This window comes from Lepidothrix coronata, unplaced genomic scaffold (genome assembly GCF_001604755.1).
Source record: "Lepidothrix coronata isolate B3197 unplaced genomic scaffold, Lepidothrix_coronata-1.0 Scaffold155, whole genome shotgun sequence".
NCBI classification, from domain to species: Eukaryota; Metazoa; Chordata; class Aves; order Passeriformes; family Pipridae; genus Lepidothrix; species Lepidothrix coronata.
The window spans coordinates 2,103,197-2,125,784 of record NW_016690335.1 but is presented as its reverse complement, the minus strand read 5'-3'; the positions used below and the strand labels follow the sequence as shown (position 1 = coordinate 2,125,784).

The 22,588-nt window shown below is 34.6% G+C and overlaps 1 protein-coding gene across 3 annotated transcripts in view; it reads left to right on the top strand.

Moving 5' to 3' along the window:
* The window catches only part of NLGN4X (neuroligin 4, X-linked), a 179,269-nt gene that overhangs the window by 85,237 nt on the left and 71,444 nt on the right, over positions 1 to 22,588 (top strand). For 2 of the 3 annotated variants that reach the window (XM_017828972.1, XM_017828971.1), the window contains exons 4-5: positions 17,587 to 17,646; positions 21,152 to 21,304. In XM_017828972.1, the coding sequence (XP_017684461.1) occupies positions 17,587 to 17,646; positions 21,152 to 21,304 (213 nt within the window). The remainder of the gene's footprint in view (positions 1 to 17,586; positions 17,647 to 21,151; positions 21,305 to 22,588) is intronic. The other variant, XM_017828973.1, reaches the window with a different exon arrangement.

Here is a 22,588-nt window from a genome sequence, read left to right as displayed (position 1 = left end):
TAAGCAGTTAGACAAATGAGTAATCATTTGATGGGCAATATTTGGCTCTAATCACAGTTGCTGCTGCTGTCCCAGCTATTTGAATACCCTAGCTGGGCACCAGCTCCACCATCAACCACAGTTTAGCTGGTACAGACTCCAGTACATGCATTATGGCAATGACACTGTTTTGATACCTTCAGCAGCCTGCTGCTGCATGGAAATTGTTTCTTCACCTAGAGCTGAAGCCTGGTTTGGTAGTACAAGAGAACTACATCTATGACATACAGGAAAAGCTTATGCCTAAGCCCTACCTTAAAGTTCTATTTAACACATTCCATGAAAAAAAAAAAAAAGAAACTGAGAAACTGACTGAACAGGTAGATGTATTTTTATCTTTAAAGCGGAAACGTGCTCATACTGAGAGTGATGCATCTGGCATTTCTCCCCCGATTTACTTGCTCCTAAGTTTACTATATAATATATTCATGTGGGTGGCTTTTCATATCATCATCAGACCAAGCCTATCTGCATGTTCTACGCATTTGTTTTATATATTTAGAATACATTTTAGTTCTGCATTTCTTCCTGCTTTTTCTTAAACCAAGAAAATTTCAATTCACAAACAACCATAAATACCACAGAAATGCAATAATTTTAATTAACACAACCAAACCTCTCTTGGCCACGGTGAACATGTGGACAAGCTGAAAAAGTGCTGACTGAGTGCGATGTGTGCATTGCATTGCGACGGGTTACATCACTAGTCGTAACATGATGTAACCCAACGCAGCATGATGTAAGCGTCGTGATACATTGGAGATTTAAAGAAACATCAGCATTCTCTTCTGTCCCTCTGCCCATTTCCAGGAATGTACTGTCATTCATCTTCTAGTAGTTAATAACCAATCTGTCTTGTGAATCTGTGAATGCTCATGACTTTTTCTTACTCTTATTCTTACTCTTACTCTCATTCTTATCCTTACTTATAATAATAATCTTCCTTCTAATTATAGGCAATACAGCCGCAATCCTTAAAATAGATGCTATTTTTTTTCTGTGCACATATAGGTACAGTTTCTCTCTGTCAGTTATCATAGATTTCTGATGAAACTTAAAAAGAAATAATCATACTGTGTTTAAAATATTTCACAGATCTGAAAGGTATAAATAATTTGTTCCAATTTTATACTTGTGTAGCTAAATCCATAGGGTTGAAATACTTTTGATTTGTATTGCCAGTTGCATGTGGGAAGCAGTGCCAAGCTCGTGGCTTTTTTTAAAATTTTATTTCCTTTGCAACTTGATGCATTTTTTAAGATGACACTGCAGGTCTGCGTCAGTTCAGCCTGTCTTCTTTCTGGACATTAGGGTGATTTGCCTTGTGCTTCCTGTTGCCATTGCTGCTTTCAGGACAGATCTTTGTGTATTCCTTTTATTACTGTGTCTGTTTTGAAACTAAGTTAGTGGGCACACACACTCAAATTTGAATTAACCTTAGAAACTAAGATGCACTTCCCTTGTGTAATTGTGTACAAGTAATTGTGTGATTGGCTTTTATGTTTTGAGAAAGTCTATTTTAAGACAATTAGGAAGCACACATAATTTTCTAAAGGTCAACAGAGGCCGACATTTTATCCTCTAACAAAATAGTATTTCTTTTATGCTATCATAAAGATGGAAGAGAGTATGATCCAATAGTACAGTAAATTTTAAAGGTGGAATAAAAATTTTTAAAAAACACAACAAAACACCTCCTTCTGGAAACTTAATTCTATGTTTCCATGTGAGGACTAGGGAAGAGTGGCAAGTTCTTCTTCAATCCTAATACCAATTTAGCACCTGCCTTTGATTTCACTGCTGCCAAATCTGTTGTATAAAGGTCAATTTTCTCCATGACACCATTAAAAATTGAAGTTGAAAGTGTTTTAGGACTGCACACAAAATTTTTAGCCCATTCCTTTCTTACAAGCTGGCAGATCTCTCATGCAGCAGAATAAGGAATCCTGATTGTGCAAGAGACTTCTGTGTGAACTAAACTTCATTGTGATTTACTTCCCAGAAAATCTAGTCATTGATCTGTGTCATGAAACACACAATTCACGATCTCTGCCCCATAACCTTTATTTTGAACATAAATCAGTCCCACTTACCTCAATAAAATTAGACATAAGTGTCTGTTTTGCCTTTTGTTGAGTTGTTAGTGTCAGTTAGATAGTGTAACATTCTTAAACGCTAATACAAAATGCTAATAAATGTTTGGTATTTATTTGCATTATGACTTCATGACTTTTTTTAAGCATTTATCATTGCTGAGCTGTTTGAAATTAATAGCTTTTAAATATATTCAGTTCTTTAGAGGAATTGAACACAGTGTTTTCACAAAAAAGTTATTTCACTTCATAAATGCTATCAGGGAGCAATGGTATTCCTGTTATTTTTCTGTTGTCTGGATGTAATTGATGGTTCTAACTAAATCTCTTCACATACAAACCCATTTTTGTCTTCCAGCAACATACAGTACTGATGGAAGACTTTCTGTTTCTGCTATATTCTGTGTGAAAATGAAACTGGATTTGAATGTATCATTCCTGATAAGACCTGCCATACCTGTTCAATATACATTAATGTAAAAAATTACTGTATTTTCAGAATTACTTCCTGCTAAGCTTTGATACTCTGTCACATTTTGCAATTTTTTAAGGTTCTCGTTGCTATGACTAGAGTAATGGCCAAGCCTTTTTCTTTGGAACTTTGGAACTTTCTTTGGATAATTTGGGATCTAACAATTGTGTATCTGGCTCAAGTTATTGCTTCCACTGTGCATGATTATTAAACATACTACTTTAGAGGTACCTCCAGCTCTGTGCTGTTTACTTTTTATCCAGAGAGAGAAAAAGAGAAGGAAATACACCTTGTTTGAAATTTGTCTTAACCTGGGCTGGACATTTTTTATCTCCATTGAATGCAGAGTGAAAAACTCATATTTAGATGTCCGTGTGACTTAAGTTAAAAAACATAGCTCCTTAAGTGCCATCCATCATTTATCTAGCTTTATAAATTCCCTTTGAAGATATTCATATTCTCTCCAGCCTTGGCTCATGCAGTTCCTTTTACTGCAAAATTGTACAATATCATAATGCATTCTTTTTTCCAGATCATTAACAGAATGTTAAACAGCATCAGTTTATTATAGAGAATATTTTGCTAGACCATTAATCTTTTTCCACATTGAAAACTGACCTCTTGTCATTGAAAATTGACAAGTTAAAATGCTCTGTAGCTCGTTTTTATCCATGACATTACTTCACCTCTTTCTCCGTGAATAATTATGTTCTCAACATCTCACAGAAAAAGGTTTATCAAAGGCTTTTTTGAAGACCCAAATAAATTTTATCAACAAGTTTCTTTTATTAAGATTTCTGGTAGATCAAAGAGTGATGCTTGTTCTTTAAAGACAGCTGTGGCTTATTTTCTATGTATATAAATGCTTTATGTTGCTTCTAACTGCTCTTTTTCTTAAGCTACAGTAACATTTTTTTCTTGATTTTAATATGCATATTATATGTTCCTACTAATCTCTTATAGTAACTCATTTTGATAAAACACTGAAACATTTCACTGGCAGGTCAGTAATTTTATTCTCAGCCCCTTTTTGAGAATAAAACATGGGTTTATAATTAATGCACCTAAGAATATAGGTGCTAGTGATTATTCTTCTGACAGTTCAGTTTATCAAAATATGGCTTGTTTTAATGCTGTGTTATGCATTGTTTCCTGAGTACTCTAAGAGAAATGCATATTATCTTGTTGCTTCTTGTAAAACTAAATACCTAGAGAAGAAAAAGAAAGTAGAACAAAGTGAGATTAAGAAGAATGAAACCAGAGAAACTGAAATAGCATTCACTTGTAATCAGATGCTGAAGATGGGCAATGACTGAAGAGAGCATGGCAATGAATTAATTTTGATATTCTAGGGTAGTGTTGGGGTTTAGACTCAGCCAGCAAGTAAGCATCACACAGCTGCTCACTTACTCCTCTCCAGTAGGATGGAGGACTGGATTGGAAAGGTAAAAGTGAGAAGACTCATGCGTTGAAATAAAGACAGTATAATAGATAAAGCAAAACAAAACAAGGAATTCATTCACCGCTTCCCACGGGCAGACAGTTGTTCAGACATCTCCAGGAAAGCAGGGATCTATCACATGTAACAGTGACTTTGGAAAACAAATGTCACCACTCTGAACCAACCTCCTCTTCCTCCTTCATCCCCTGGTTTATATGCTGATCATGATGCCATATGGTCTGGGTTATCCCTTGGGTCAATTGGGATCAGCAGTCCCAGCTGTGTCCTCCCCTCCCAGCTCCTTGTGCACCCCCAGCCTACTCACTGGTGGGCTGGGGTGAGAGGCAGAAAGGCCTTGTCTTTGTGCAAGTGCTGCTCAGCAGTAACCAAAACATCCCTGTGTTACCAACACAAGTCCAAAACATAACCCACACTAGCTACTGTGAAGAAAATTATCCCTACCCCAGCCAAAACCAGCAGAGGTAGTAAAGTATATATTATGGGTAAAACATAACCCTAGAGCGAAGTTAAATGACAAATTAGAAGATCGTGAAATATAGAATCAAAGTCTTGTAAGGAAGAAATAAAAAAATCATTTTAGAAAGATAACCAGTGTGAAGAAAAGGAATAAATAACATGTAAAGGAAAGAAGGAAGAGTTGGAAAAAAATAACTTGTCAGATGATGTCATTTTCTTGGTGTGGAAATCTGTGAGCTACTCTTGAGAGAGGGAACATTATCAATTACTTTAATGATCTAGTTTGTACCATACTGCTGATATTAATGGATTTGAAACCTATTTTCAGAGGCAAGAGTCTGAATCACAAATTAAGGGTTGTTACTGGAATTGCTGCTTTTTACAACAGAAATCTGTAATAAATTTCTGAGGGAAGCCACGTAGAGACCTGTGAAACGAGATACTAGAATGAAATGTGGTAAAGTCAATATGGGACAGAGAAGGGCAATGCACTTTGAACACGAGGAAAATTATATCATCAGAGTTAAAATGTGGATGACAGCAGAGGCTTACTAAAATGCAAAAATGTAGAAAGTTTTTTGCACTGAACTCTACATGCAGATTTTTCAGAAGATTTATTGCTGTAGATTTATTGCAGGAATTATTAAACTTGTGCCAAACCTAATGTGTTATAGATTTTAGAAAACATGCAGAATAAAACTGCAATGCTCAGTAATGATGAACACATTTGGTTTTATGCAGCCAAGGGTTTGAGTGGCTTTCTGGGTTGCAAGATCACATTGTATCTCATATCCAATTTTTTCATTCACCATTATTTCTAAATCCTTGTCTTCTGGGCTCCTCTCAATCCATTCATCCCCATTTTTTATTGATACTGGGGATTGCCCAGACTCAGGTGCAGGATCTTGTACTTGGCCTTGTTGAATGTCATGAGGTTCACACTGGCCCGCTGTTCAAGTTTGTCAAGATCTCTCTGGATGGCATCCCTTCCCTCCAGTGTACCACACAGCTTGGTGATGTCTGCAAACTTTCTGAGGGTGCACTCAATCCCAATATGTCATTGATGAAGATATTAGATAGTATTGGTCCCAGTATAGACCCTTGAGGAACACCACTGGTGACTGGTTTCCACCTGGACATTGAGCTGTTGACTGTAACCCTTTGGATAGCAGCCATGAAGTCATTTGGTAATCCATTCAATAGCCAATCCATCAAATGGGTATCTCCCCAATTTATCCGAAAGATTGTTGTAGGGAACAGTACGAAAGACCTTTCAGAAGTCTAGATAGATGACACCCACAGCTTTTCCTTTAGCCAGTGATGCAGTTACTGTATCATGGAAGGCCACTGGATTAGTCAGGAATGATGTGCCTCGTTTGATTTTCTTTTCCTTTCTCCACTTTCTATGGCTAATTTTATCAGGGTTTGCTGGTAAGAAGTGTGCAATTACCCACAGTGGTGCCTGAAAAGCAAAACACAGTTCAAAGGACATTCTCAGCTTTTTCCTCTATTACCAAAGGATCCAGGCATGAAAGGATGTGAGAACATGGCAAATGTCACAGGAACGCACGTGTACAACCACATACACACACAGTGAAACTAATGAAATTTGCCTTTTGGCAGCCTTCCAGCTGAGGAACAACTAGTACAAAAATCACCTTTCACCTGGTGCTTTTGTTCGTTTCAAATTATGCCTCAGGTGAAAAACAGTTGGCAGAAATTGGGTGTTGTTTAGAGGGAAGGTTTAAAGGCACAAAGTTCATCTGCTACACTGCATAGTTTTTGTCAGGAGGCTTTGAGTTTGAAACATGAGGTTTGGTCAATGCCAGAAGAAAACTGAAGTAGTACCCTGACAGATTTGATCACAGCAATCTTTCTTTGCTGTGTTTTTACACCTGATATCTTCTTCTTTTTGCTGTTAGTGGTGGGAAAGTTAGCTGTGGTGCTAGTATTTCTGTTTTTCTTCCTGTAAGTATGATATGACTGACAAAGTAACAACAACATACAGGCAGGTATAATTTGGACTGATATTGTGCCAATTCTACCTTCAGACAACCTCACTAACTCACTTTGCCAGTGACCTTCAACACACTGAAGCTCTGTGGCTTATTTTCCTGAGCAAAACTGCCAATTATAATTAATTTCCTCAAATAGATGGTAGGTGTTTTAAATTGTAAATTGCACTGATTGAGAAAAGGAAACACTCAGCTCTCTTCTACAGCTGAATACAAATGTAGAACTAAATTCTTTTTTTTTGTCCTGTAGGAACTGAAGTACATATGACAGCAGATAACACCAGCACACATACAATAATATTGCTTAATTAAACAAAAAGAAGAAAAACTTGACCTATTCCTTTTCACAAGAACTACTTGTATTTAGCCAAAAATGACTGGAATTTGGTTTCTCAGAAGTAATTGCCTACATAAGCTGTATCATTTCATATATATTTCAATGTAGTTCATATATGATCCCCTTTAAATGCAAAATTTAACTTGTCTTTCTCAGATGGAATAGTAAATCGTATTATATTACATTGATATTATTCTATGATATCATATGATATCAAATGGCAAATGCCATGTAGTAAGTCTATCATACAGGGCTTTTTATTAGTTTCTTCTAGTTTCCTACTTCTGTCAAATACCTATAATTGACAAGCCACTGTTATTCCTTTCTGAATTTTGAGTAAAGCATGAACCCCAACTCTGAAAATACTAAACTAAAATTATGCTTGGAACATTGCAAAATGGAAAACCAAAATGAGACATGAGTTTTCATTGAGTTTGTTCGACAGAGAAAAGATTATTCTGCCAGAACAGATCTATAATCCACAAACAATTTATGCATCAAAACCAACTGATACTATCAAGTAATGGAGTTTAGATAGATCAGATACTAGTGAGATAAGTGCTGTGTTGTTCAAGTTTGAGAGTTTAAATAATGATTCCGACCAGCTGTTTTGAGGCTAGCTTAATATAATTAATAATATATAGCATGTATGAATCAAAATGATCCTTGTTCAGCTTTAACATTGGAGGATAAAATATTACAGCTTCATAATATTCTCAAAACTTATGCTGTGAAGCAGTTAGAATGTACATAATATGCAATGTCGCAGTTTTTGTCTGTGCTTTCTGCCTCCTCATCCTTCTTCCCTAATATTTTTCTGTGAAAACATCAAAAAACGTTACCAAGTTGGTGACAGAAAGGTATTACCAGAAATACTGTGTTTTCAAGCTTCAACTAGTATGAACTGAACGTATTTTAAAAGTTTTTTGCTAGTATGAATGCCTGAAAATCAAAATCCTCTCATGACAACTGCTTAACCCTCTTTAATGCTGCATGCACTAACTTTGCGTCCCACAAGCTGAAACCTCACAGTAACATGAACATAAATTTTCTGTTCTTTTCCTAATTTTTGTTTTTTTTTTTTCATTTAAGTCTAGGTCTGTTCCATTTAATTTCCATGGTCTTAGTGAGACTGGGAAATGGTTTTGTCATGAACTCCTTTCTTCTTACCATTTAAATCATTCTCCTAACATTTGGATAGAGTTGCACTTTGTATAAATGGTCCAATCCTAATATCTTGTAGTCTTCAACTGTGTTTCTGTGGAAATAATGAAAAATTAGAAGGCAATTTTATCTTCTTTAAAACTATGGGTTTTGTGTTTTATTTAGTTCTGCCATCAATATTTCCCTTAGTATCTTCTTACGGTGTAAGTTCTTTGGGATAAGGGCACTAATTTTTGTTTGGAAACATCATATACGTTTTCAGTACTGAGTTATAATAAATAAAATGGTTACATGAACTTTACATTCAAAGTTCTATTTTATTTCCTATGCATCTGCTATTCAATCCTAGAGAAAATCTTTTATGTGCGCATGCTATTTTAGGAAGTATTAGAATAATTAAATCTTCATATTTCACATTATAAAGCTCTTCATTATATCCACTTAGATCTAGTTTTCCCAGAAATAACTGTAGTATATTCTATCCCATATTTTAAATTTTAACTCATTTTATTAACAGTTTAGTTGTTTGATAGTCTATTTGTTTAGTTGATTTGGTATTAATTCCATTAAAATTTAATACATTGTTGTGTGTAGATGAAAATATCATTAGAATGTAGTCAAAAAAAAAACCTGTAAACATGGTCGTGTTAAAACCAAAACAAAACGCCAAAAAAGCAACAACAATTTGTATCTCCATTGGATGTCTCATATGGACATTCTACTTGTAACTAACACTTCTGAGTTTTCCAATTAAAAACTAAAATGTCGGAGATCCAGTAAACATCAGAATTAGAAGTGAATATGGTGCCAAACTATTGTATTATCTATTACAATAAAATAAAATTAGAGTCTCACAGGATCCACTGAGATAACAAACATAATTACTTCCTGAATTCTCTAAAAACAACTGCAAATTGAACCAGTCTTCAAAATGAAGAATTATAATAGCTGCATCAAATAATTAGATGTATTCTTAGAGTTGATTATTCAGTTCACAGCTTCCAGTGGTGCCTATGAATTCCAAAGGCAGAGTTTGCACAAGCAACTTCACCAGCATTTGTTAAATGCAGATTGTGGTCTTGCATTGTTCAGTTGTCTGCAGAGAGGGTGAAACAGTTATCAGTTCACTTTTTTTTTACACAATCACATTAATTTTAAATGGTTTATGGGTACTTACTTCTCTTAAGTGTATTTGAAAGTAATCACCCTTTAGTTATAGGTAGTGTTAGGTCACATTACTGAATTCTTTCTGCAAACTCTACTTAGATTACCTAGAATGTGGTTACACCTAGGCTTGGAAATTTTGATTAATAACAAATGTTGAATTATGCCTTCTAATTTAGAAGTCATGTACATTATTAGAAACTCAATTGTAGTATGTGGGGGCCCCTGGTGGTCTAGTGGTCAGGGTGCAGGACTCTCACCGCTGCAACCCGGGTTCGATTCCCAGCCCCCCGGGCAGATGGAGCTCCTCAGCCCTGTGAGGCAATCCATCTAAGAGAAGGTCACTCTAAACAAACCTACGTTCTGAGACCCTCACTGCCACTGTCCAAGCTTGCTCGACCCCAGCAGATGAACCTCAGGATTAAAGGGTGGGCTCAGTTCAGCGCACGCTGGGTCTCACCTAAAACATCCACTGCGCAGGCTCGAAGGGTTAATGACCTTTCCCAAATCTTCGCTCGCGAAGACTGGCCATACAATTGGTATACTCATACTGACTTGACAGTGTGATATTAATATTTTTCTGGATAAACTTTGCAGTGGGATTTACATATCCTACAAGAATATGTCCAAGAATATGTACAAGCTCTGGCTTCTTGTGCACCCCCTCACTGGCAGAGCATGGGAAATTGAGAAGTCCTTAGGGTAAGCACTGCGCAGCAACCACTAAAACATCTGTGTATTATCAACATTAATCTCATACTAAATTCAGAACACTTCACTGTACCAGAAACTATGAGGAAAATTAACTCTATCCCAACTAAAACCAGGAGATAGCTTTATTACATTCACACCTTATCAAGTACACCACTTCAGCAGAGAAATGTAAGCTATTTGAGGTCACTTCTACAGTTTCATACTGATAGTGTTTTTCCTGATGCTTGCGCAGAAAAATATGTGCTTCTGTCTGAATTAATTTAACTATATGGTAGTTTCATGGTTTAATTAGTCTTTCCTTATTGAATCAGTAAGTATTGCAGGCTTAGTTCAGTCCTCCATCAAATAAAGCAGATTCAGTTACACTGGAAGTGCAAGAAACACTCCCCTATCTGTTGGAGGTCACTGAAAGGATAGGCTTCACAATGCCCTCTTTCTTTTGAGCCATTAGAGATTGTTTTGTCAAAGCAATGTACTGTGTTTAGAAGACTATAAGCTCTAATTGTAGTGTAACTTCCATGACAAAAACCCTTACAAAAATTATTAGTGAATTTATGTGGCTCTGTCATTTCTATTTTCATTATTAATCTTGTAAAAGAATAATAATAATCTTCCTACTAATAATATCAATAAAAATAGTATGTTAAACCTTAATTCAATAGTTTTAAAAATTGTTATACTTGGTAATTTTTATTCAAAGCAATTTTATTGGGTAAAACATGTGCCAAAATGGATTAACACAGGATGAAAGTTAAAATGTAATAGTTTTAGAATTTTTTTCCAGAATGAATAAATGCAGTCTAAATAAATGCAAATATTTTCAGAATAAAAAGTAACATTCAGGTGTGTTTCTTTCAGTAACTGTAACAAGTGTACAGTGTAAAGGCCAGTGTTTATCTTTCTTATAGACCTATTTTTAACAATTTTCTTAAAATGCATGACTCACTTTCGAAAAATCAAATATATAGAATGCTGTGAAAACTTTAACAAAAGGGAAAGAAACCTGATTTGCCCAAAGTTACAAAGATTTTAATTTTTTACATCTTACATGGAATAAGAGCTAATATCATTTAGCTGCTGTGTAGAGAATGGTATAATTAGAATGTAGAACAGCCAAAACTTCATGTAACAACATAGCTCCTGGGTAACAACTGTTGCTGCTGTTTCTTGTAAGCTCTTTTTGGTCCTAACCAGTGATCAGAATCACTGGTTAGAGATAGTCTGAAGATTTTGCCTACCCTGGAAGCTGTGTGGATATTCTGATTTCTTCACTGAGGTGAATCCATATCAAGATACTGGTATGGAATAAACCTATAAGGAAAGGAATTGCTATATCAATCACAGATGTAATAACTCAAATAATAGTAATTATATCCACAACATCTCTACTTTTGAAAAGTGCTTGTGTCCTTTTGTGGAACTATATGGAAGAGTACAGTCAATATGTGTGACAATTCATATATTCTATTGCCCTGTATTAGCTTGTTGGAAGATTTAAAGCATATGACACTGAGTGATGGACTGATTTAATGCATTAATTGTTGTCCAGAAAAACTCTTTGTGAGAAGCACATAATTTAGGGCATGGAGTAATCATTATTTCTTTCTTTATTTGGATAGAACAGTATATGGCATTCTGCCATTTGTAAAACATCATCCCGCTTTCATTATACATGGAGCAGTTAACGCACACAGAGATGCCATTTTTTTTTCTAAGAAAAAAAGATTTGTGTAATCATGTAATTGAAACTATAGGCAACATAGAGTACACAGTTGAGGTAATATAAGAATTCCATATTTTTTATGCAATCTCTTTTGCAACCTCAGAGTTTTTCTTTTTCAGTAGTTTCTTTTGTTGGTTCTCTAAAACTATTTGAAAAAGCTTGTGAAACAGCATTTTCTTTTTGGTTTAATCCTCGCTAATGCATGGAACACAAAACTCTGCAGGGATTTCTGTTTCATTTTCCTACAGTCCATCCAATTTTGAATATCAGAGAAAATTGTCCTTTAATTCTCTTTTCTTGAAAAGAAACATTTCTTGGCTATATAACATCATCTACATGTTTGCTCTGGAATTCCAGCAGTTTTGTATGTATGTTGCAGCTGGAGTAATTAAGAATGTAAATTCAATTAGGTAACATGTTTCTTAGTTAAATTGTTGCTGCTCTACAGAGCTAGCAGTAGCAACCCAAATGGTTTTGTTTTGTTGCAGTTAATGGTATTAGAATAATAGCCACTGTAATCATGTGTCTTCTGCTATTCACTGATAATACAGGAATTAAACCAAAGCTAAACAATTTTCATTCAGGCAAATTTAAGTAAATTTCTGAGCTATCATTGACTTTCACATTGAAAACTACCTAGAACATTAGGAATCTAAGTCTTCATATTATTTAGGAGAGAGATGGAAGGCATCTAATTTATGGTAAGGACTGCACTGAAATCATTGAATATGGCTGTTTGCTGAAGTTATGCGCACTGTTGACAGATTATAATTTCCTTTTAACACCGTTATGGGAAGGGAGTGCCAGAGAATAAAACTGTGTTCTTTCTGGAAGCCTATTAGCCACATAGAGTTTTTTCATGTACGTATATGTGTATATATTTGCACATATGTATACACCCACATGCATTTGCACACTCATATTGCACTTATTCAGTAAATAGTTAAGAATTAATGGTTATTTAAATCTAGACAATATGTGTATATTTTCCTTTCTCCAACTAAATGAACAGGCTTCTAAACAACAGGTATATAAATGTTAGATATGTTGCCTTTCTTTGTGATCTTTCCTAAGGTAGGGGATCCACAATCAATTTCTAAGTCACTTTAACAAGCTGTAACTCTCAATAATCATTTTCCTCCACTTCTGTTTGAAATGTCAAATGTCTCATTTGATCTTTCTTCAACTGCCAAATTAGAACTTCTTGGTGCAAATACAAAGGTAGCTGGAGAGCCTTGGCCATAGTCATGAGCCAAGCACAGTGTTATGACAGCCAAAGTCACACTGACAGACACCTTTTTTGGATATGAAATTACTTAAGGGTTGTGCCCTAAGTGAGACTCAAAGTGAAACTATCCCACCAGTCTTGGAAGAAATGCAGAAAGGAAAGTACAATTCCGCTTTCCTAATGCTCCCTTCAGACTGTAATGAACTGTTAACTTGACCTGATTTTAAAATTGTAATAGTTCTCACGGGATGAGGAAACAAGAGCTTTAGAGTTCTATTGAAATGGCTGTATAAATAAAACATATCAGTGAGAGAATGACTATTAAATCCTGTATTAATCTGGTTTGAGCTGGAAATTTCCAGAAGGTTAAGCATGCTCTATGTGAAACTGAGAGGTCATACAACTAATAATGTGCTGTGTGATTTCTGAAAACTGAGCCCTTTTCCAAAACTAAATGGGGTCAAAAGGTATACTGTGTGACAGATGGAGCAATTACATACAAAATGCAAAGAAATGGCATCAACTTAAGCAGTAGTGGATGATTTTTTGCTGCCATTAGAGGCTTCAGAGTGAATACCTAATATGCAACCCCTGGTAAACTGCATGCATGGGACCTGCCTGTATTACATATATATGATACGTATTATCTGACTGGAGGAAGATGTAGCATAAATTGTGAATACATCTGGGACAACTTGCAACCCTAGAAAATCTGTTTCTGAATGAGATTTTTACTCATTATCCAAAGGAAATGTGAGCCAGAGGACATGCTTACAGCAGGGTAACTTCTTCATTTGTGATATGTATGCATGACATTGAGAATGAGTCTAGAAATACAAGGTGACTGTTCATGCATAGATAAATGAAATCAACTACTTTTTAATAGTTTATTAACGCATGGATCAGTGTTTCAAAATTAAAAAGTCTTAAAGAGAGATGTTTGCTGAATTAATGGTTATAACTGCATTGCTCATAGATCATCTTAAAGAGGAAAAAAGTAGCCCACATAAAGGGCTCCTTCTTCATTGAGACCATGCTGACTGGCACCATTTTCAAAATGGGTCATGTATGTCTGTGTCATTCTGTATCTGTACTATCACGATATATATAGATATAGATAAATATATACACACACATACACATATAGGAAAAAATAAGCAGTTTCTGACAGGCAAAAATCCTTCACAAATGGAGTTTGACAGAGTTCAGTAAGGCATGGCACCCTGCTTTTTTCACTCAACAGTGAATGGAATTGTAGGAAAAATGAAAAGAGGTCATCTGACCTTTAATATACATGTTTTGAAGTCACATATTTTTCTAGTTGTCATTAACAGTAAGACCTTTTTCTAAAAGGGGAACCTTTACTTAAATATATTCTTCAGGAGAGCTGTGAATCTACCACGTATGTGGTTAAATAGTTCCTAGCCTTGACTATTCAGAAAAAATTATTTCCCATCCTATTTATATTTTTTCTTTGTTACTTTTCAGTGTCATGAAAAGTGAAACACAAACCTTACAAACCCAGAACTCCACTCAAACACTAGATTTGTCAATAGAGATACTTGAGGAATTCAGTCTTTAGTGCGCAAGTCAACCCCTGCTATCTGCCCTGCTCCCTGCTCTACTGCTGGTTCCTGGGTTGCTGTTAAAATTTACTGTCTATGTTTCATGTGGGATGAGTGAGTAAACACTTCTTAGACTGGAGAAGGGTCAAATCCTATAATACAGTGATAATGTATTCTTGGTGTATGGGAATCCAAGGCCAAAATTGTTCCTCCTGTGATTTGGGATAAGGGGGACATGTGATGTTGGGAAAAAATTGCCCGAACACTGAACACTCCTGAAAGAAACCCTAAAGCAGAGGGAACTGCTGATCTGTGAGACAAGCAGTTGTTGCAGTAGGGAATTCTTCTGAGCCATGGGAGATTCTGAGTTACATTTCCATTCACTCTCCTAGATTAATGCCCAGAAGTGCAACCTTAAGCTAACCATAGAGGCATAGCAAGTCTTTTTTTCTCTTCTTACAGAAGTTTCCAGACAAATGAATTGGCATTTTTAATAAAAAACCACAACATGGTTGCAAAATTCAAATTTTTGCTCTCTGTATTAGGTACTATGTTTCTGGAAGCTTGTATTTTTGAAAGATCCCTATAATTTTTCCAAAAAATGCTCCTGAGTATCTTACATGGTTTTGGAGCTACTGAAATAATTCTAACAATAACAGTTCTGTTCTCCTCAGGCAGTATTAATACCAAACCAAGTTTTCATTACTCATGTGTCTTGTATCAGCAATAGTGTTGCCAGCAGGACGATGACAGTGATCGTCCCTCCATACTCGGCACTGGTGAGGCCTCACCTCAAATCCTATGTTCAGTTGTGGGCCCCTCACTTCAAGAAGGACCTTGAGGTGCTGGAGAGTGTCCAGAGAAGGGCAACAAAGCTGATGAAGGGTCTGGAGCACAGGTCTGATGAGGAGCAACTGGGGGAGCTGGGCTTGTTTAGCCTGGGTAAAGGGAGGCTCACGGGAGATCTTATGGATCTCTACAACTCCCTGAAAGGAGTCTGTTGCAAGGTGGGGGTCAGTCTCTTTTTCCAAGCTAGAAGGGATAGGGCAAACGGAAATGACCTGTGGAAGTTGATTTTATATTTGGCATATGATTATAATTTTTTTTTTATCAAACAATTAGAAGACTATCTCCCTGAGGGAACTAAGATCAAAATGTATGTGCTTTTAAACTTATATCTACATGTATTTAATGGCTATGAATAATTATTTCCTAATTAATATTTTACATGAATAAAAATAGTTTAAGGGCAATCTATGGATGGAATACTTAATTTTATTTTGGTAGCACCTGAGAAAATATTCAACCTTCATTGGGCTATAACTGATTTGGAACAGTATTTAATAAAAGGACAAAACTTGGATGGTGACTGAGATTTACACCCTGTATCTAACACTTCTGAAAGTAATTATAGTTTAGAGAACACCTATATTTCATTGACAGTGATATTTTGCATAGTTAATTATGTATGAATTTATATAATGAATGCACTTGTGTACTACATACACAATATCTTGTGTACAACTGAATTGAAGATGCAGACTTTATGTGGAGACAGAGTATCAGTCACTGCTTTTCACATTTTAACTCACTAATCGTCATCACTGCCTATATAGTGGCAGTATTTCCAGAAAACACCTATAGAAATCCTGTGTTCTTTTCGTATCGAGAAGACAAGCAAACCAGTACACAGAACCCAAAACTCTAATTATTAACAACCCTTAAGTACTTCAGTAACAACTAAAGACATTCTGACTTACAATCAGGGACTAAGCTTTACTTGTACCCTTGAATTCTGAGGGATATAAATATAGTTAAATAGTAGAATTTAAATAGTAGAATAAAAGGCAGTAATAAAATAATTATTTTTTTAAAATATGATGTATCTCTGACATATTTAGACTTCATACATAAAAAAGTTAATAAAGTATGCTGTTCTTTGTCAGTGTGTGTTGAAAACATGCTTAAAAATTAAGACAATTCAGAAAATAGTGGTTAGAGTGGTGAATATTTCTTTTGTAGCCATATATAATTTCTAAGCTAAATTATAAATTGAGTTTCCTGTTCATGTTTCACTCAATCAAGTAACCATTTACATTACAGAGGGCTACTTGCTAAAGGAGTAAGCACAGTGTAGTAGAGTGTTGGATGCAAGGATAGCTTGGTGTCTTTTTTTTTTAATTAGAAGATAGAAGTATTGCCCAGGGAGAGGGATGGCAAAAACTGTTTATTTCCTCTTCCTCCCATAAGAACAGGCTATGACATGTATGAACATAAGTGTTTATGTGTGTGTGTCTGTATGTGTGTGTGTGCATGTATGCACCTCAAAAGTATTTTAAGAAAGCATATCGAATATGAATTAAAATATATTCTTTACTAAATCTTTTAATAAATGAGGACAAGTTCTTCATCATGGTAAGTAACTGTTTTCAGTTAATTTCCAGGTTTTTCTAAGAGCATGAAATGTGGTATGGCATGAACCAAGGCTGGTTTTTGACTGATTTAAAGTACCAGTTTCATGTCTGAGATTGACTCAGCTTTGCTTCACTCTTGTTTACAGTCTGTTGTTTTAAATATCTTTTTGCTCATATGAGAAACAAGATTGAATTTTTAGGAGGTCTTTATGGTTTGTCTTGATCCAATCAAGCTGTGTAAGATTCAATGATAATTTTATTTGCATTGGTTCAATGAAAAATTCAGATTTTGGCTAATTAATAAATCCTAGTGAAGATGAATAAAATGTTAAGTCATTGAAGATGGTACCTGAAGGAATTATTTCTTCAAGGTTATGGAACAGAGTAAAACAAATTGCATTTCTTATGTAAAAACATAATTTGGTGATTTTTTTAATATACTTTTTTGGTTTATATTCTTTTTTAATAGCACATTAATTTTGTTTTTTGCAGAAATCACTTTTAACTGAAGTACTGCATTGTCACAGAATATGATACATTTTTTCAAATATTTTCAATTTGTTCTTCTTGACATTTTATGTTTATGTGCAGTTTGCATCTTTTTTGTTTTTCGATTTCAAATGTAACAGATTTTGACATTTTTGTTACATTTTTTTGTACTAGTGGTTTTTAATTTTTGAGAACCTGCTGGTTTTGAATTCTCTTTTTTCCCTTTATTCTCCTCCTCACTATGATCCCAGGAGCCAACACAAAGAAAAGCGCAGATGATATAACCAGTAATGATCGTGGTGAAGATGAAGGTATTTTTTGTTTTTTCAAAGCCTGATCCTGATGCATGAACATAAACTTTTCAATTTTTGTTATAATTATAATAATAATTATTGTTATTGTTATTGCTGTTATTTCAACATGATTTTTAGTCCCTCATTTGCAGAAGCTCACCTCAGTGTGCTTCTTTGTTTTCTTCTTTAGAATTTACTTTCATTGTTTTTCTTTTTAAAATCCAAATTAGCATATAGATGACTGCAACTCCTCTGTGACATAGGTGTAAAGTTTATTACTAAATATGTGTGAAGTGAGTAACATAAGTGTTATTTAAAACCACATACTTTTCCCCCTCTATTCTTTCTTAGGTTGGGAAAATGGAATTTAAAATCATGCATGTGGTCTTTTCCCTCCTACTCGTTTTGTAAATTCACTTCTTTGAAATTCATGAAAAAATTCACATAAATCCTTCCTTTCACTTTCACTGTTTCCCCAGTGCACTTGCTGTACATTGATGCAGTTGAATTGTGCTTTGTCTTTGCTACTTTTATTTACTTATTTATTTTTTTTCTCACAGGATGTGGTTTATTTCAGGACACAAAAATAAAGGAAGCTGTTGATGTTGCTTTATTGTTTTTTTTCCTGTAATCAGCTAGCCTCTGAGACACATTCGTTCTGACTCTGACCACATTCCCACTGAAATCAGTAACAATCATTTTCATTGACTTCTTTCAAAGTTGGATTGGATTCCCTGAAAGGAAATGTTAAAAGTTCACAGTGAAGTACCCCAGAAAAGTTTTAGAAGGAAATACTTTTTTCCCTGTCTTGACACAGTGAATCTATTTAGGATGCACCAAAATATAAAAAAGTCGTGAAATCTTCCTCTATTCTCACCCTTCCTTTTCACTGAAATTATACTGACATTTTATTTTACTTCACATATATACCAAATTAGGAAAAAAAAATTAAGTGAGAAAATAACAACTTTGGTTTTGAAGCAATGTGTTTCTAAATCCTCTCATGCTCGGACAATCCAAAGTGTTATTCCATGTCTTTTTTTCCTGTTTTTTCTATCTGACATCAGTTCAAATAACTTCAGAACGTATGTCCTCTCTGTTTCCCTTATAATCCTACATACTGCAGTGAGGATACTGTCACCTCTTTTCCAGGGAGGTCAGCTCGATTTTAGCAACTCTATCCACATACAAAATATCATAATAAAAATCTCAGATTTTTGATTCACTCTGGTTGCCTTCTGCTATACCACCTTCATTGCTGAATTACACTATTTCCTATAACACAAAAATGCTGTGCAGAGTACTGTAAAATTACTCCGTTATTTTCTGATTATCACCTTCCTATTTCTGTGCAACCTATGCTTTTTTCAGATGGTGGTATTATCATTTCTATACCAAATTTGGAAGTTAATTTTAAAGCAAAGGACAAATAACAAACAAAACAAAAATTGCTTAAAAAACCTAAAGATAAGTATTAGATTATGAACACATTTTTATTCAGACTTCTTCAGAAAATGTTAGGGTTTCATTATTAACAAGGGTATTCACTTCAGATCTATGCACATAAAGCATGGAGCTAATTTCCTTTATGTTGAAGCTAATCATGTTCCTGTTGAAGGGGAAGAGGAAGCCTCCAACTGACTTCAGTGGTGAAAGATTCAACCCTGAGAAAGAACTATGTAATAAAGAGGGATTACATACAACAAATCATGCCATGAGACTTGGGGGGGACAGAAGGGAAAAGTAATTCAGTAACACAAGTCATTGTGTTAAATGACAGCTGCATTCCTTTTTTTGAGGGCTTAGCTGTGCCTTTGGAAAAGAAGCACTTTTACCTACTTTGCTGAAAATGCTGAGAATAAAAAAAAATACATCCACTAGAATGCACCTCATTGCTTTATATGATGTGTAATGGCTGTGTTACTTTTTTAGTCATCGGAATTAAAAGGATCTTATCACAAAAACTTTTGTTCTGTTGGTAAAGTACAAGGCCTAAAATACTACGTGTTAAGTACATATCTTTTCATATAAATGAGACAAAACTAACAAGCCTTAAACTCTGACAAGTTGTACATTGGAGCCTGGACTCAGCTCCTACACTCAGCTGGAAATTCATGATATTTAAGGTAGTGCATACACATGAGTAAAATAAAAATGGGACATAGGAATTTGACCAGTGAAAATTTCCCTTTATGTCTGCTCAAATTAGTTCCACATATACAAAACATTAAATATCTGGTACATCATTGCTGATCACATTTTTTGTGTCTCAAAGTATTTCCTAACAAACCAGGGGGGAAGGAAGAGTTTTGGAAGGTTTTCAAACCCAAGTCCTTGTCTTCTAGATGTTTAGCTCCACTTCCCTTCTCCACTCTTCAATATATACCTATCCTACCCAAAAGAGAACACTGCTTTTCCTTTTTTTTTTTTTTTCTCAAATCCTGATTGAATAATCAGAGATTCTGATTTTTCTTGTATGTTTTGCTGTATACATGAAAGAAGTGCTCTGATTCCATGCATATACACTGAGTTATTTGTAAAATGTTTGCATATCTAATGGTGGCTTGCTAAATTGCTCCCTACTTTATAAAGGATCTTAGCCCCTGTTCCCACTGTTTTTGTAGAGAACATAATAAGTTCCTAATCTAGATATCCTGAATTGTCTCTGGCATCAGGAGCCATTCATCTGGTCCTAAATATACTCCAAATCATTGATTAGTGCATCTTTGTAATGCACTTTGAAATATCAAAATATTACTGTCAATCTAATTTACCTTTCTTTTAGAAATAAAGACCCAACTGTTTACCTGTTTGAAAGTAGTCAGGAGCGTTTTTGCATATACAAAAGATCAACAATACCATTAATTCAAGGATGTTCTTTGAGGGTTAGGTACCATGACAAGGAAAAGTACTATACAAAAGACATAGTTTGATTTAAATACAAAAAAAATCTGGGCCATGAATTCACATAAATCCTCTCTGTTAACTCCTAGGTTATTTGAAAGAAGGAATAGTCCACTACGTTTCCTTCTATCAGAACTATTTGATTTTGTGATATTATCTTTTCCTGAACTATTGGGAATATAATTTCAACAGTCATGTCCCAATGAGGAATGGGAAAGTATGGATCATTACCATAATTTCATTATTAGATGCACAGATGTTTCTAAGTTGGCATATACTTGAATAAGAATATTCTAAAAAAGACAGGATTATTCCATAATTTGATTTTCCTCTTTAGGCTTTGAGACGTTTATATTCAAATTTAATTTCTTGTAATTTTGAAGGCATTTCAAATGTTCTGAGAACATTTCAGGGGAAATAGTATTTGAAATTTGAAATTATAAATACTAGGCTTTTAGGATGATCCTGAACTCTGTAAGCTAGCTAATTAAAATGGTGGTGATGACATTGAAAACATAGGAAATAATTAAGACTATTTTTAGCACTGTTATAAATTGCTAATACCATTTTCCTTATTTTTTATTACTTTATTGTGTTTTCCTTACTTGAATTTTTTCAGACATTCATGATCAGAACAGCAAGAAACCCGTTATGGTCTACATCCATGGTGGATCTTACATGGAGGGTACTGGCAATATGATTGATGGCAGCATTCTCGCAAGTTATGGAAATGTCATTGTTGTCACTATCAATTACAGGCTGGGGGTTTTAGGTAAGTGATTCTTTTCTTCATAGAAATATTTGCATAGAAATATTTTATTGCTGAATTTTTCTATTGATCAATCAGAGGCCCTTGGGTCAGTTTCTATTTTAAAAGAGACCATTCTCGCTGATGGATTTTGAATTCTGTTCAATATTTCTTGAAAACTGGGCTAGACTACATTCTTTTTGACAACCACCTTCACCTTAGACAGAAATGACTGGAAATGTGTAATGCTTCAAGAACTAGTATCTTTTTCTTATTAAAGTCATCTCAATTCTGTGTAAAAAAAAAGAAAGAAAATTAATCAAGAATGAGTACTCACCAGTTTCAAAACAGTAGGCAATGATAGGAAGAGGGAAAATGTTACTATATAGCTTCATTTATTATTTTTGTGTGCAAACTGTTTTTTAGAGCAGAGGACGTAGAGGTAATACAGAAGAGAAGGGCTATATACCCTGATGGAATTTATGTTGCAAGTAATAGGCAATCAAGGGGTTTCAAGGAGTACTGTGAAATTATCTTCCTAAATATAAGGAACTCCATAATCATGAATTATAATATTGAGAGAAATTAATACTGCTGTCTTTCAAACAGGAAAAAATAGCTGCATCTTCTTGACATAAATATTCCTCTGTCACCATTAGACTGAATAACAAAATAACCTTAGATCCACGACAATTGATCAAAAATATTTTCTGCCTTCTCTGTTATTCCAGTTTCTGCATGTTAGCATGTACCAAACTTTTGTCTAAATTAAGATTAATTTATCTATTGAAGTTCCTTTTACATAGGAAAATAAAAAAAAATGCAGATAAAACCAGACATTATAAATATTTTTCATCTTCATGAAAAAGCTTATAGTTTGTATAGAATAGCATATAGACTGCTCAAATGCTCATATTTCTGGCATTTTTGATACACAAGGTAAGGTATAGTTATTTAGTTTATGTGGCTTTTACAAGGATTTTTGATCTTGTGTTTCTAAATAGCAAAGCTGATCTATATTCTTGTCATGTACTATTTCAGAACACAGGAAACTTCTTTTGCTGAGTTATCTGTTCATGTTGTTAATGCATTTAAAAACTTTATAGTTCATCAGAGTACTGAGAATTTTTTTTCTTGTCCCTGATTTTGACTCTTCTTTAAATACAAAAGAGCACTTTTTTTTCTATGATGGAAACAGATTTAAATATAAAGTCAGAATTATAATGAGATATTTTGGTATATTTATGCATGCAATCTTGGTGCTCAGAGAAAATAAAAAAAGAGAAAAAAGTAAGTACTCAAAACACA